Here is a 14,857-nt window from a genome sequence, read left to right as displayed (position 1 = left end):
GCGAGGCCTCTCTTACCCCTGCCGTGTCCTCATCTGTATGAGGGGGAGGGTCGCAGGGCTCCCGGAGGAGCCCCGTAAACCCAGCATGTGTGAAGCGCTGGACGCAGCAGATGCCTCTGGTGACCGAAGCAATCAAGTCGCTTCCGGTCTTCCATCCATCCAGCTGCTGTGGTCTTGCCCAAGCCTGGTGCCAGGCATGGAGTCGATGTTGCAGAAATGCTCAGACTGGGTTTACGGGTCCAGCCAGTGGCCTCTACCCCCCAGACCTCTGGTGGGAGACAACTCACAACTGTCCCCACAACAAGCCCCCATACTGACCACCTTAAACTACGGCCTCAGGCCCAGCACACGGGCAGTCCCCGAGGCCAAGCCCCCTCCCTGAAGCCTGAGGAGCCGGAGCTGAGAGGGAGCAGTGCGGCCCTGAGGTCACACAGCAAAGGGGTGGCCAAGGTGACTTCTGCCCCCCAGAGAGTAAATACTGGCTCTGTGCTTGCTGGGAGCACACTTGGTCAGCACCCCCATTTTCGACCACAAAGAAACAGGCTGCCAGGGCCACGCACCAGGTGTTTGCGGTACAAGACAGCACTGAGGAGCGCTAGAGGAGGGTGACTCGGACGGTGGCCTTCTCCTGTGTCCTGACCCTAGAGCCCATAGGGGCAGGAGAGGGGCCAGTGGCACTTGAGGGCACCAGATTCACCTTCTGGCGGCCTCTGTCAGCCATGCTCAGTTCTGATTAAAGATCATTAAACATGAAATTAGCCCATTTGTGTTACGGGTCCCCGGGGTGGCCGGTGATTATGACGCGCAGATGGCCGAGAACCCAGGCTTCAGGCAAGCGAGCGAGGCCGGGATGGGCGGGGTGCGCACCGGCAGGCCGGGGAGGCAGGCGGGGGGGGCCGGGCTTTGTTTTTTCCCCGCTCCTGTTGTGTAAACCCCCTTGCATTTCACAACAAATCACAGATAATTAATAAGTACATGCCCATAATGAGCAGGCTTTTTAGTAGAAGAAATTGGAAGATGCAGTGTCGAGTCATTTCACTCTGGCCCAGACTCGGCTCTGTTTTCCCATCTTCCTCACTCCCCTGGTATTGCCTCGGCCAGAATCTCCGCACACAGGCTGGCTCTGACCCCGCCTCTCAGCGGTCCTGGAGTCAGGGAGCCCCCGGGAGGCCCCCCCAACCTGGGGCACCACATGCCCCTGGAGCCTGTGAGGGCCCCTGAGGGGGTGTCTGTCTGGGGCGGGGGTGGGCATGCCCGGCCTAATGCAGCCAGCCCTCCCCAAGGCTGCTCTGGATCTGGGTGGGGGCCTCAGGGCGGGGGCCCCGGCTGCACCTCAAGCAGCCTTGTGAGCAGCTGTGAGGGTCAAGGCCTCTCTCTCCCCCCAGGAGGAAGATATCCTGTACTACGATGCGAAGGCCGACGCTGAGCTGGTGAGTGCCCTACCCCTGCTGGGGGAGGAGAGCCACCAGAGCCCCACACTGTCCCTTGGCGAGTAGCCGCAGCTGTGAAATGGGTGTGAGGTCTCAGCGCCCTCCCACATTCTGAGGTCACCCTGCAAAGTAGCGGTGGCGCAGGCCCTGCGCCCGACCCCAGGCAGGTAGTGAGGCGCTTGGATCTCCTCCCGTGGGTCAGTCCAGGTGCCAGCATGGAGGAGGCTGGGCACTGTGGGAGCGGAGGAGAGAGGGAGCAGCGCGGAGGGCTTCCTGGAGGTGGGCAGGCAGGGCCGGGACGGGGCTGTGGTGTGACTCACGTGGTGCAGGTACCTCCGTGTGCTGAGCCCCCCGCAGCTGGCCCCACCGTCGGGGCTCCCGCCAGCTCGGTCAGGCTTGCCCCCGCTGCAGAGGCAGCCCAGCTGTGTGCCCGTTCCCCAGATGAAGGACGGGGCTCGGGCTCTGCTGGGGTCACTGGCTTGGCAGTGATGGCGCGAGGGCTCGCTGGACGGCCCAGACCCTCACTGCTCCCGTCTCAGCGCCCCTGACTGTCTCGTGGGTGTTTGGGCGCCCCGTCTCCGGAGGCCTCGCGTGAAAGCCGTATGACCGTTTTGGTAGCAGGGGACCTACAGAGGAGCCAAGAGTGTCCGAGAGGGCAGGGCACACAGAGTCCACAGTGTTTGGTGAACCTGCTAAGGCCCAAGTCCATCTGCCTGCCTTGGAGGCAAATGTAGTTGAACTTGACTATCTCCTCTGTAAACAGAGGTGTCGTAACAGCTCAGTCTCTGGGGTCCCACCTGCTCTGGCTGGGGCGGGAGACCCCAAATCCAGGGGTCCTCTCCCGGGCTCAGTGGCCGGGGGCATTTCCTGGGGTGAGCGGGAGGTAGACAGTGCCCCTGGAGGTGGACAGGCAGGAAGGGAACCCTGCAGAGGGTCGGTGGTGCCAGGCCAGCCTGGGTGAGCCTTGAGGAGGGCAGGCGGGCAGGGGGCTGGAGAAGGAGGGGTGGGTGGGCTAAAGCAGGTGTGCTTCCCCCTTGGCTGAGCCTCCGTGGCTCCCAGAGAAGTTGCTAAAATTAAAGCTGGAATCTGAAATTCAAATGAAGAGCGAACCTTTAATTAGACCCTGAATCTAATTCCTTACCCCCCTCAGCAGCAGGCTGTAATTTTAGCAATCAGTGCATTAAATATAAACCAGGAGACTGCAGTTGCCCACCGTACAAAACCCCTGGGCATGGGGGTGGCGCCAAGAGGCTCCTTGGCTGTTCTGGTGCCCAGACCCCTGCCAGGATCCCCTGAACTCCCTGTGCCCAGGACCCCCGCCCCCTGGCTCTAAATCACTGATTCCCTGCAACGCTCCCCGCCCCCCCCCCGCCCCTCAAGGGGGTAGGGACAGCCCCAGGAGGGAGAGGCACCCTGGGTGGGGCTGGGCTAAGGGCAGGCCAAAAGCCTGGCCCTCTATAAAATTTGACATGAACACATTTGCCGACTCCCCTGCTTGTTGTGTTGTTTTATTTTTTTAATCTTTGCCAGAGGTACAGTTAGAGATCTTTCTAGACCATTTACTTTTAAATTACCAGCCAGAAGGTGGGGGTGGGGGAAAGAGAAGGAAGGAAAAAGTTCGCCAGCTGATAGCTTATCAGAACGGAATCCAAATGTCACATTAGTTGGGAAAGTTGGGAGATTAAATTTTCCAGCGCCCTTCATCTGCTGCTGACATTTCGGGGGCTTTCTCCTCCCGCACCTCCCCCTCCTGCAAGCGGAACGTGAGTGGCTCACGCCTCAGAGGCGGCAGGCTGGGTAGCTGCCTGCCCCAGCTTTACCCAGCATCCTTGAGCTTCTGAGGGTCCTCCTAGGGTGTGCCGAGGTGGGCAGAGAGTCGCACACGTGGTGAGGGGGCGAGGGGGCAAGGGGAGGGCAGCAGATGGCTTGGATTTTGCTGTACAGAATCCACCCTTGAAGAGACGCCAACGGTCCTTGCGGCAGACCCTCTCAGGGCCGTGCCGACCCCCACACAGGCCCGCCTGCTGCGGCCCCACCCAGGCAGTAATTCATTCCCCAGGCTGGAGGACAGACCCGGAGCACTCCTGGGGTGGGCAGAGCACATCTGGCTGGGTAGGGAGGCACGATCACTCTTTCCCCAGACAAGATGCAGCGGGAGGCAGGAACATAGCGGGTGTGCCCAGGACCCAATGAGCAGTGGGGTCTGCAGAGCCACAAGGGGGTGGAAATGAGCTGAGCCTGGTGTTGACCGTGATCACACGGGTTGAGAGGCAGTGAGGGGGCATGCAGATGGCCCAGCTGCTTACACCCCTTCCTCCGGGGGCACAAGGCCCCCAGCTCTGCCCCTGCCCTGCCTTGGTCTCCATCCCTCCTTTCCTCCCCGTCTGGCTCTTCCCTGCCTTCCTCTTCACTCTCTACCACCATCTTCCCCTCCCCCTTGCACACCTGCACCCATGCCTGCCCACCCCCCCCACCCCACCCCCGCCGCTCGGCTACGGCATCAGCGCTGTAGCGACAGACCCGTTCCTGCCAGCCTGTGGTGGTGGGCGGGGGTGCACGGCGCATGCCCAGCCTGCTCGGCCGAGAGATGCTGTAATTGGCACCTGTCAGACGGCTGCAGCTCATTTTAGAAAGTCAACAGGGGCCTTTGCAGTCCCTCTGCTAGCAAGCGCTGAGGACCCTCCCTCTGGAAGTTATGGGGTCTCAGTGCTAGCCCCCACCCCAGCCCAGCTCTCCCCCCACAAACTCAGCCCCTACAGCCACCTGCTGAGGGGATGGTGACCCTCCCCCAGAGGGGGCAAGGACCCTCTCACTGGTGCCAAAGGAACTCCATGCAGGGGATGGGCGGCCCCGTGCGGGGGGGCCCAAGGCTCCTGGGAAGGGCTGCCTAGGCCTCCCTGGGTTCACACAAGCCCATCCTTGAAAGCAGAGGTGTGCAGCCTGCTCTTTCTCACTGGGACTTAATCTCCTTCATTGATAATTGGTTTCTAAGAATGTGGGGAAGTTTGGTTTGGGTTTTGGAATTTGGGTTTATCAAATGTAGGGATGGTGGGTGGGGTGGCCAGGGGCAGGTGGGAGTCACAGGCCTCCTGGGGGAGGGGTCCATACCCCCTGTCCATCTGTCCCTGTGTCTCTCCATCTCTCCCCGTCTCTGATTCTGAGATGCCCCTATCACCTAGACTCTGGCCCTCTCCTGCCTGCAGAGCTGTCTGACCCCACTCCACCATTTTCTAGCCCTGACGTGACCGCGGTGGGGGGGATCCCTTTCTGCAGGATGACCCTGAGAGTGAGGATGTGGAGAGGGGGTCCAAGGTCAGCACCCTCAGGCTGGACTTCGTTGAGGACTCAAACTTCAAGAACAAAGTCAACTATTCGTACACGGCCGTGCAGATCCCCACGGACATCTACAAAGGCTGTGAGTGTGCAGAGCGATCAGAAACTGCCCTCCGCAGCCAGCACGGGAGCAAGGCCCATGGCCTGGGCACTGCCAGGTCCTGAGTGCTCAGCCAGTGCCGTCTGCCATCAGCCCCTGCTACCCACGTCCACACGCAGGCGTCAAGTCATTCTCAGGCATGGCCTCACGCTAACGCTCAGACTCTCACCGCTGTGCACGCACAGTCTCCTGCCCCTGTGGACACATGTGTCCCACGTGCCCCCAGAGCAGCTTCTCCCCGCCGTCCCCCATTCCCAGGCCCCGTGTAGGAATGGTTGAGGAGCTACCACATCAGATGAACACAGGGGCTGGGGGAACAGGGAGCAGTCCCTCACTCACGGACGCCAGCCCTGGAGCATCTCCCTCCTTGTCCAGGGACAGGGCAGCTTTGCACAGTGGGGAAACCAAGTCACTACAGCTGGAAGGATTTGAGTCAGACATGAGAAGGAACTTCCTGAAGATCTTGGGAGGTGTAGGGGGAAGAGACCGAGTCAAGCACTACAGAGAAAGCTCTAGCAGCGGGCTTCAGGGCCCTGGGGTCTGGTGGTTTGGGCATAATTCTGTGAGCATGTACAAGGCAACCTCAGACTCCAAGGGGCCCCCTGGGTGGAGGGTCTTGGAACACAGGTCCCAGAGTTTCTGGGTAGTCTCCAGAATGCAGGGAATCCTGCAGGGGCCTCAGGAAGGCCCCCCTCCACCCTTCGGGTCAGCCAGGACTTCTAGGCAGCCTCAGGCAGGGGTGAGGATAGGTGCTGCCCCCACCCCTGCCGTCCCTGCCACAGGCCTCCCTCAGGCCACCTGCCGGAGCCAGTCGAGGAGCACTATCACAGGCAGGCACGCTAATTAAAACAGGAGCCATACCGCCCTCCCCAGTCACCCCTCGCTACCCACACAAATTACATTTTATATGTTTTTTATTTACTGTGTCACTTTTAATTAAATCTGTAATCGCCTGCCTGAGGGGGCATGGTCCCCGTTTCCCAGCTCAGCGTGATCTGAGTGTGCACGTGGGTGTGGGTGTGTGCACATGGGGCTGAGTAGCAGGCCCTCTCCAGGCGGGGAGGCCGGAGTGTGTCTCACAGTGAATGCAGGTGTGTGCATGTGGTCATGGATACCCACGGGGACAGCCCCGCTGAGGCGGGGGTCTGCTCTTGGCTCTTGACCTGAGTCAGAAATGCCCCTGTGCCAGCAGCGAGAGGGGCTTCCAGGACAGTCGGCCCTAAGCCTCTCCTTGGGAGGATGGGGAAACTGAGGCCCAGCAACGGTTGGGACTCGCCAGGCAGACTCTCCCAGGGCAGGCAGTACCGTATGAAACATTTGAGAACCGGCTTTATTTTTTTCGTTAAAGAGAAAAATAGAAATTGTTCAAGTCACTAAGTTTCTAAATTAGGAACGGGACCATAACATACTGTTCAATAGGCACAGCCAATGATAGAAATGTGTTTTTGTTTTCACATTATGGTCAGTTAAGGGGAGCTACAAGGACAGAGAGAAGGGAGTGGGAGCAGAGGGAGAGAGATTAGGCAGCAGACACGATGCAGCAAAGGCCCCACACTGCAGGGCGGAGGGCGAGAGCAGAGGGCCCCGTGCCCAGGGATGTGTCCGCGCCCCCTGGGCGATGGGCAGAACCTTACGCATTTGTCTCTTTAAATCACAGCTCTTCGCCTGCTTTAAAGGTTTCAGTGTTCAGAGGCCCTGCTCCAAAGAGCCGAGCCTTTGGAAGGCATTCTCTGAGCCTTACTTGGGGTGGATCTGTGATAGGGATCTATCAGGGCTCCGCCTGGGAAGAAAGGCAAGTGGGAGAAACTGGAGGAAAAAAATAGTCCCTGGGGGAGGGGGTTTCGGTACAGAGTCCCAGCAGTAGTAGGTGGCCAGCCCCTGGCGGGTTTCTCTGAGGGTCCTATACGCAGAGACAGATTCGCTGCACGTGAGAGAGCACGTGCGCACACACATATCGGCCAGATTTAGGGCTGTCCTGAGTTGGGGGATGGGGGTGCTGCCCAGGCCATCCTGAGTCTCCGCCCTGGTTGAGCGATCTGCAGGACCGAGCGCATTCGTCTGAGAGAAGCCTCGCTCTGTGAGTGTGTGTCGGGGTGGGTCCGGCCAGGGGATCACACGTGTGCCGTCACAGAGGTCAGGGGAAAGGGGGGGTGGGGGTAACTTGCTCTTGTGAGAGCAAGACCCACTGCTGTCCTCCCATGGGTGCAGCGTGCTGTGGAGGTGTGAGCATGCGTGCCCCCGTGCCCATGGCAGCAGGCGGGCTGCTGGGCAGGTAGGTTCAAGGACGAGGGACTCTTAACACCTGGCTGGAAACACGGAGGTCCAGTGCAGAGACACGTGTCAGGGAGTATACAGGCTGTATGCGTGTGCGTGCATGTGTGTGCAAGTGCCTGTGTTGGAGCAGGATCGTGGCACAGCCCCTGCCCCTCCAAGAGCCTCCGCCCCCGCCCCGGCCTGCTCCTGGCCCCAGCTGATTAATCATGGAGCTGAGTGGCTTCCAGCTTATCAGGTACCTTAATAGCTGAATAATTCCTGCCCCATCATTGGGCCCTTAATTGCTTTCTTGTGGCTGCAGCCTGGAGTGCATGCTGAGTGGGTGAGCTCCCAAGGGACCAGCTGCAAGCTCCAGGCAGCATGCTGGATGGGCATCCCAATTTACAACTCCCTGCCACCTGGACAGCCCGTCTCAGGGGCCACAGGCCACGGCTGCCCTGCCTGATCCCGTGGGGCCTGGCCGAAGGGTAGGCTAAGCTGGCTTGGGAGGGGTTGAGGACCTGGAAGTCTTCCTGGAGGAGCTGATGCAGCCCTCAGCTGAGCCCTGAGGAAGGAGAGCCCCGCCAGGCAGAGAGCAGGTGAAGCTCGCTAAGTGCAGGGTACATGAATGGGCGTCGTGGTGAGGTTCAACAGGGGGACAGCCCGGGCACTTTTCACCCCCGCCCCCTGTCTCCCCCACAGCCACTGTCATCCTTAATGAACTCAACTGGACAGAGGCCCTGGAGAATGTGTTCATCGAGAATCGCAGGCAGGACCCCACGCTGCTGTGGCAGGTCTTTGGAAGTGCCACGGGCGTCACTCGCTACTATCCCGGTGGGTGTCAGCCCATCTCTCCTGTCCACTCAGCACCCACCCTCCTCCGTCAGCCAGCCCACTTATCCTGGGGCATGTGGGGTGGTTGCTCACCCTGTGGGCTGTGGAGTAGCCACTCCTGCCAGGCCAGCCGGCCCTGGCCAGGCCCTTCCCTACCAGACCCCCTCCTCGCCTTCTCTCCTCCCACAGCCACCCCATGGCGAGCCCCCAAGAAAATCGACCTGTACGATGTCCGAAGGAGACCCTGGTGAGTGAGCAAGGAGGAGCTGGGCAGGGACACCCCCTCTATCCCCCTGACCTCTGCCGCCCGCTCCCCTCCCTCCCGATATCCAGGACTCGGAGCAGGGCGCAGCCAGCTCTATCCAATTTTCATTTCACACATCGTTGCCACTGGAAAATGGATCCCATCACCCAGGCAGGCCTCCCAGCTGCCTCTGCCCCCCGTCCACTGCCCGGCACTCCACCCCCTCGGGACTGAGGGATTGGGCCAGTGGGGTTCCCGAGGGTGGATATATCCTCTGTCAGGTCGCCAGCCCCCGCACCCCCCATCTGAGCCCTGAACACCCCACCCTCTGCTCTGCCTCTCCTGCGGTACCCCATGACCTCCTCCCTCCCTGTTCCATCCCACACACAGCTAGGACTCAGACCTTGGAGCCTTGTCCCAGGCCAGGGGACATGACAAGCACTGGGGCCCGGGAACATACCTCCTGCCCCCTCTCTGGATCACCTGTTCAGCCCTCCTTGGGCTCGTTCATGTGCTGGGGGACCAGGTCACTCATGTAACGGGCAAGGACGGTTTTAGTTTCATTTTTTTTTAAGACTTTATTTATTTGAGAGAGACAAAGAGAGCACACGCGGCAGGGGGAGGGAGGCAGAGGGAGAGACAAGCTGACTCTGCACTGAGAGGGGACACTGTGACGCGGGGCTTGATCCCAGGACCCCGAGATCATGACCCGAGCCGTAGTCAGACGCTTAACTGACTGAGCCACCCAGGCACCCCAGGACCGTTTGTTTTTTTTTTTTAAAGATTTTATTTATTTATTTGAGAGAGAGAATGAGAGAGAGAGAGAGAGAGAGCACATGAGAGGGGGGAGGGTCAGAGGGAGAAGGAGACTCCCTGCTGAGCAGGGAGCCTGATGCGGGACTCGATCCCGGGACTCCAGGATCATGACCTGAGCCAAAGGCAGTCGCTTAACCAACTGAGCCACCCAGCGCCCCAGGACGGTTTTATTAAATGTGGTATCCTCGGTGCCTAGAACGCTGTCTGGCCCATGCGGTGGATGCTCAGTAGAAACACATTGAATCAATATGTGGGTGAAGGAAGAAAGGACCCACAAGGTCCTAGTGAGGCTGGCCCTAACTGACACTTCTCCCGGGCAGGTACATCCAGGGGGCCTCGTCGCCCAAGGACATGGTCATCATCGTGGATGTGTGAGTGAGCGATGCCTGCAGGAGGGGTGGGGGTGGGAGAGAATCTGCCGCCTGGGACCCTCATGAGGGAACAGCAGGAGAACACCTGAGGCCTACCTGGCACCTCCATGACCTTCCCAGGAGCGGCAGCGTGAGCGGCCTGACCCTGAAGCTGATGAAGACGTCTGTCTGTGAGATGCTGGACACGCTCTCGGATGACGATTATGTGAACGTGGCCTCGGTGAGTGCCAAGGTGGCAGGCGGGTGAGGAATGGGTCACCGCACCCGGTGCCGAATGCCCCGGCCAGCCTGAGTGGTGGGGGCATTCAGTGACTCACCACCCGCCCTGTCCCTGCAGTTCAACGAAAAGGCGCAGCCTGTGTCATGCTTCACACACCTGGTGCAGGCCAATGTGCGTAACAAGAAGGTGTTCAAGGAGGCCGTGCAGGGCATGGTGGCCAAGGGCACCACAGGCTACAAGGCCGGCTTTGAGTACGCCTTCGACCAGCTGCAGAACGTGAGCGCCGTGGGTGGATGAGCGGGTGGCTGGGGACAGGCCAAGGCCCAGGCTTGGTGACACCAGGGAAATCAAGACGAATGGCCTTGTTAGCGCCCAACAGGCAGCTCCGGCAGATAGCACCATCTGCTGTGGGGAGGAGGGCCTGAGGGCCGGGCCTTCCAGGGGGAGGGAGACTTACCCTGGACCAGGGAGGGGCTGAGAGCTGCTGACCCCAAACCTACCCCCGACCAGTCCAACATCACCCGTGCCAACTGCAATAAGATGATCATGATGTTCACGGACGGCGGTGAGGACCGCGTGCAGGATGTCTTTGAGAAGTACAACTGGCCCAACCGGACGGTGAGGCTCAGCCCAGGTGGGGGACCCCCTGACCTGGGCCCAGTACCGGGGAGGGCTGTACTCTTGTGGCCACAGCAGTAACCTCAAGCCTCAAATAGGTGCGCGTGTTCACTTTCTCCGTGGGGCAACACAACTATGACGTCACGCCCCTGCAGTGGATGGCCTGCGCCAACAAAGGTACCTCGTCCAGCGTCCCCGCCCCAGGGCTGCCAGCCGTGCCCTGCTGGCCTTCACGTTGCTTGTCCACCTGTCCATCCATGTGTCCAGCTTTCAAGCTGCCTGTTTACCCACCATCCATCTTCCTATGCGTGTGACTGTCCATCTCTCTGTCTGGCCATGTAACTTGTCCATCTGACTGAGCATCTTTCTGCCCATTTGTCTCTCCGTTGTCCATCCATCTCCTGGCTTATCTGCTCCCGTTGTCTGTTTGCTGGTCAAGCTACCACTTCATGCATGTGGGCCTGGCCCCTGGGTGAACTCTGAATGTCACCACCATCCCGGCATGAGGGACTTCAGCCTTAGGCTCGTCCCTTCACCCTGCCTCTGCTTCCTTACACCCCTACACTCATGGCCCCTTCCCTAGCATCAGCACCCTTGACAGGACAGGGGAAGGGAGCACTAAAGGGATAGGAGCTTGGGAGGAGTGACACCAGAAAGTGAGGGGGCCTGGACACAGCCTGGGGTACGGGAGCCCCTGTGCCATGGGTCCCAAGTACCACCCAGACCCACCTCTGCCTCACCTTCCCTCACAGGTTACTATTTTGAGATCCCTTCCATTGGAGCCATCCGCATTAACACGCAGGTGAGACCCTAGGGCCTTCCCCCTCCTCCCAGCCCCTTACTTCCGGGCACAGTGTGAATGAAGGGCTGCTGTGGTGTGAGAGCGCCCCCTGGTGGCTGGCTTATATATGGGGAGGCAGAACAGGGAAGATGCAGTGGGCAGGTGGACTTGTGACTCCAGTCACCTTCTCCCCAGGAATATTTGGATGTATTGGGCAGGCCCATGGTGCTGGCGGGCAAGGAAGCCAAGCAGGTGCAATGGACCAACGTGTATGAGGATGCTCTGGTAAGGCCGCTGGGCCCCCACAGATGTGCCCACAAGGTCAAGTTCCTTAAGGGCCCCCTTATGGGAGTAAACCAAACAGAGAAGAAAAAAAGGGGCCTGTGCCTGAGCCCATTCTCTGGACACTGAGGGTGGGGCATGGCTGGCCACAGGAGACTAACCTGTCATCCTCCTCTCCCTTCAGGGGCTGGGGTTGGTGGTGACAGGGACCCTCCCTGTTTTCAACCTGACACAGGATGGCCCTGGGGAGAAAAAGGTAAGGTTCCCCACCAGGGAAGGGCTGGGCATGCCTGAGGGGGTCGGGCATGCCCCTGGCAGGCCTGGGTTGGCAGAGGGACAGGCCGGCCTTCAGACTGGACAGAGGCAACTACTTGTGAGCAGATTAAGGCCTTGGGCATGAGGTTTGGACAGTGGGGCTCCCCTGTGGAATTGAGCCCATTGCAGACCCCATGCCTCTGCTCCCAGAACCAGTTGATCCTGGGTGTGATGGGCATCGATGTGGCTCTGAATGACATCAAGAGGCTGACTCCAAACTACACAGTAAGTGTCCATCTGCCCATCCACCCAGCTCTGCCTCCCACGTGGACGCAAGCCAGGCTCAGCAGAGATGTCTGATGGGGACTATAGCACCTCCAGAGAGACCTGTGAATTCAGTCAGTCAGGGAAAGCTTCTGGAGGAGGTGACCTTGGGCCTAGAGCTGGGGTCAGCAAACTTTCTGTGAAGGGCCAGACTATGAATATTTTAGGCTCTGCCAGTGTAAATACTCATACCCAGTTCTGCTGTTGTACTGAGCACGGCCACAGATAAAACAAATAAATGGGCACGGCTGTGTTCCAATACAATTCTGTTTGTGGATACTGAAATTTAAATTTCCCCTAATTTTCACATCATGATCTTTTTCAACCACTTAAAAATGTAAAAAAACAAAAAAAAACAAAAAAACAGGGGCTCTTGGTTAAGTGTCTGACTCTTGGTTTCAGCTCAGAGTCCCACATAGGCCGCTTAGCAAGGGAGTCTGCTTGAAGATTCTCTCCCTCTGCCCCTCCCCCACTTGTATGCACGCTTGCTAGGTCGCTCTCAGATAAATAAATAAATCTTTAAAAAAAAAGAAATGTAAAAAATATTCCTGGCCATACAGTAACAGGTGATGGGCCAGGTATGGCCCATGGGGCTGTAGTTTGCCAACCCCTGGATGGTCGGATAGACAGGAGGCATACCTTGGAGTTACAGGAAACTCTCTGAGCAAAGGACTGAAGGTGAAAACCAAAATCAGAAACCAGGGGAGGTGCAAGGTCAGTGTGGCTGGCCCAGGGCCTGTGGCGAAGGCAGCTTCAGTCTTGGTTGTGAAAGGGGTGGGGGATGAGACATGTGTGATAGCTTGCCTCGACCCGAAGGCCCCGTGTGGTTGGCCTCCATGTTCAGTGAGAAAGCAGCCTAGAGAGCTAAGGGTGAGCCCAGGGTCCCATTCACTCCTCCTTCACTTCTGTCTGGACGGGGTACCCTCCTCCCTCGGCACTCTACTGAGATGGGGACCAGGAGGAGGCGGAAGTGGGGGTGCAGGGAGGAGACGGCGGCGCTGAGGGGCCAATGGAGACAGAGCAGTCTGGCCGACTGACAGCTCCAAGAGAACCAGGAGTCATGGGGGCAGAAGGCCAAATCGATTCGTGGTCCCATGGAGCCCATCAGCCTCAACAAGGGACGCCAGCGTGCTGGGCTTGACTTGAGAAATAGGTTCAAGGCCACGTGGCATGTGGGGGCCCCTGGCCCAGGCAGGCACACGGCAGCCCTCAGTCGTATGGAAAGCAGGCTGAGGAAGAGCTCGAGAGGCTGGGGAATCCCTGCCCGGCCCTCCAGGCTCTGAGCCCCTCCATCTACACCCCCAGCTTGGAGCCAACGGCTACGTGTTTGCCATTGACCTGAACGGCTATGTGTTGCTGCACCCCAACCTCAAGTCCCAGGTGAGCCAGGGGCAGTCAGGAGGAGGGTAAACCCTACAAGATAGGGACCCCTGACTTCCTGCCCTGCCTCCCACAGACCACCAACTTCCGGGAGCCAGTGACTCTGGACTTCCTGGATGCTGAGCTGGAGGATGAGAACAAGGAGGAGGTGAGGGCAAGGAGGGGAGTATGGATGGCGGCACCCAGAGCAGCCGAGAGTAGGGGCCGCACCCCTCACGTCTCTGGCCCTTTCAGATCCGTCGGAGCATGATCGATGGCAACAAGGGCCACAAGCAGATCAGAACACTGGTCAAGTCCCTGGACGAGGTGAGAAGATGGGGGAGGGGGACAGAGTCAGGGTGGGCATCCTCCCGCACTCCATCCCACCCCTGCCTACTGGCCCAAGTACTTGACCCAGCCTCTTCTCTCAGAGGTACGTAGACGAGGTGGTGCGGAACTACACCTGGGTGCCCATAAGGAGCACCAACTATAGGTGAGTGGGGCGGGGCCGGCAGGGAGGGGCGGGGCAGCCCCAGAGCCCAGAGTCTGAGCCCTCTCCCCACCCAGTCTGTGGGTGCTCAGTGGCTGGAGCCATGATCCTAGTGGGGCACCAGCAGCCAGGGCTGCTCACTACTCACCCCGGGACTCTCGGTCCCCCAAGGGCCTCTCACTGGCCCTTCAGGAACAAGGGCCATTTCCTGGGAGCACAGGACAGAGACAAGACAGTGCATCTGATGTCTCCCCATGCCACACCACCCTCTCACGTCACCCCTGCCTGGATCGTATCCCTGGGTATCTGCACCCAGGATGTCACCCTCAGCACATCCCCAGGCTGGCTGTCAACAGGCACCACAGCCCTCGGAGGAGGTACCCTTGTGGGTCAGGCCCAGGCCGTGCAGGCTGTCTTCTTGTGCCCCCCAGAGCCGGTCTCATTCCCACCCCAGTCCCAGCTTGTGATTGCTCCTCACCGTGTTAGCACCAGCCCTGCTTCTCACTGGCTTGCACATGACCTAAGTCTCTGGGGACCGAGGACCCCACTCCCATGGCTGTGCACCCAACAGCCTAGCTCACTGACAGTGCTCTGCCCCTTGTGAGTCTGCTGCTGGCCTGATTGAGGAGGCCGGCTGGGTACCTGGGGCGGGAGGGGCTGCTGGGGGAAGGGGAGTGGGGGTGGGGAGGGACTTGCTTTGGGGCTGGTCATTCTGAGGCTTCCAGGAGAGTTCGGGGACTGAATCTCCCACAGCTAACAGGGAAAGGTGGCCCTAGTGGGCAGGAGAGGGGACGTCATAGCCTGGGCCACTCTGCCTGGCTCCGAGGCCATGGGGTGGGGGGCCGGATGCCAGTGTGGCCCACCTCTCCCCAGCAGTGAAATACGCTCCTCCCCTCCCCTCCTCCCTAGCCTAGGGCTTGTGCTCCCGCCCTACAGCACCTTCTACCTCCAAGCCAACCTCAGCGACCAGATCCTGCAGGTCAAGTGTAAGTGGCCCAGCCCCTGCCTGCGCCCTGCACCCCTGCCTCTGCCCCGCACCCTGGCCAGCCCCAGGCAGCATAGCCAGCCACTGGCGGCAAGGCAGCCCCCCCTGCCCAGTCTGCCCACCCCCCAGGCGCCCGCAGGCTGGGGCACCAGCCGTCGGAAA

The 14,857-nt window shown here is 59.8% G+C and overlaps 1 protein-coding gene across 11 annotated transcripts in view; it reads left to right on the top strand.

Annotated features, from left to right (window-relative positions):
• The window catches only part of CACNA2D2 (calcium voltage-gated channel auxiliary subunit alpha2delta 2), a 115,133-nt gene that overhangs the window by 89,247 nt on the left and 11,029 nt on the right, over positions 1-14,857 (top strand). For 9 of the 11 annotated variants that reach the window (XM_081818340.1, XM_081818300.1, XM_081818333.1 and 6 more), the window contains exons 4-21: positions 1,386-1,430; positions 4,704-4,845; positions 7,819-7,950; positions 8,140-8,197; positions 9,331-9,381; positions 9,502-9,601; positions 9,719-9,877; positions 10,112-10,219; positions 10,318-10,396; positions 10,972-11,021; positions 11,196-11,285; positions 11,467-11,538; positions 11,748-11,822; positions 13,167-13,241; positions 13,318-13,389; positions 13,476-13,547; positions 13,652-13,713; positions 14,620-14,696. In XM_081818340.1, the coding sequence (XP_081674466.1) occupies positions 1,386-1,430; positions 4,704-4,845; positions 7,819-7,950; positions 8,140-8,197; positions 9,331-9,381; positions 9,502-9,601; positions 9,719-9,877; positions 10,112-10,219; positions 10,318-10,396; positions 10,972-11,021; positions 11,196-11,285; positions 11,467-11,538; positions 11,748-11,822; positions 13,167-13,241; positions 13,318-13,389; positions 13,476-13,547; positions 13,652-13,713; positions 14,620-14,696 (1,519 nt within the window). Of the gene's footprint in view, positions 1-1,385; positions 1,431-4,703; positions 4,846-7,818; positions 7,951-8,139; positions 8,198-9,330; positions 9,382-9,501; positions 9,602-9,718; positions 9,878-10,111; positions 10,220-10,317; positions 10,397-10,971; positions 11,022-11,195; positions 11,286-11,466; positions 11,539-11,747; positions 11,823-13,166; positions 13,242-13,317; positions 13,390-13,475; positions 13,548-13,651; positions 13,714-14,617; positions 14,697-14,857 lie in introns of all 11 variants that reach the window. The other 2 variants (XM_081818309.1, XM_081818304.1) reach the window with 1 other exon arrangement.

The sequence above is a fragment of the Leptonychotes weddellii genome, chromosome 1, assembly GCF_054177405.1.
Source record: "Leptonychotes weddellii isolate Sample4059 chromosome 1, ASM5417740v2, whole genome shotgun sequence".
Lineage (NCBI taxonomy): Eukaryota > Metazoa > Chordata > Mammalia > Carnivora > Phocidae > Leptonychotes > Leptonychotes weddellii.
The sequence above is the reverse complement of the archived record's forward strand: the minus strand, read 5'-3'. Positions and strand labels throughout refer to the sequence as shown.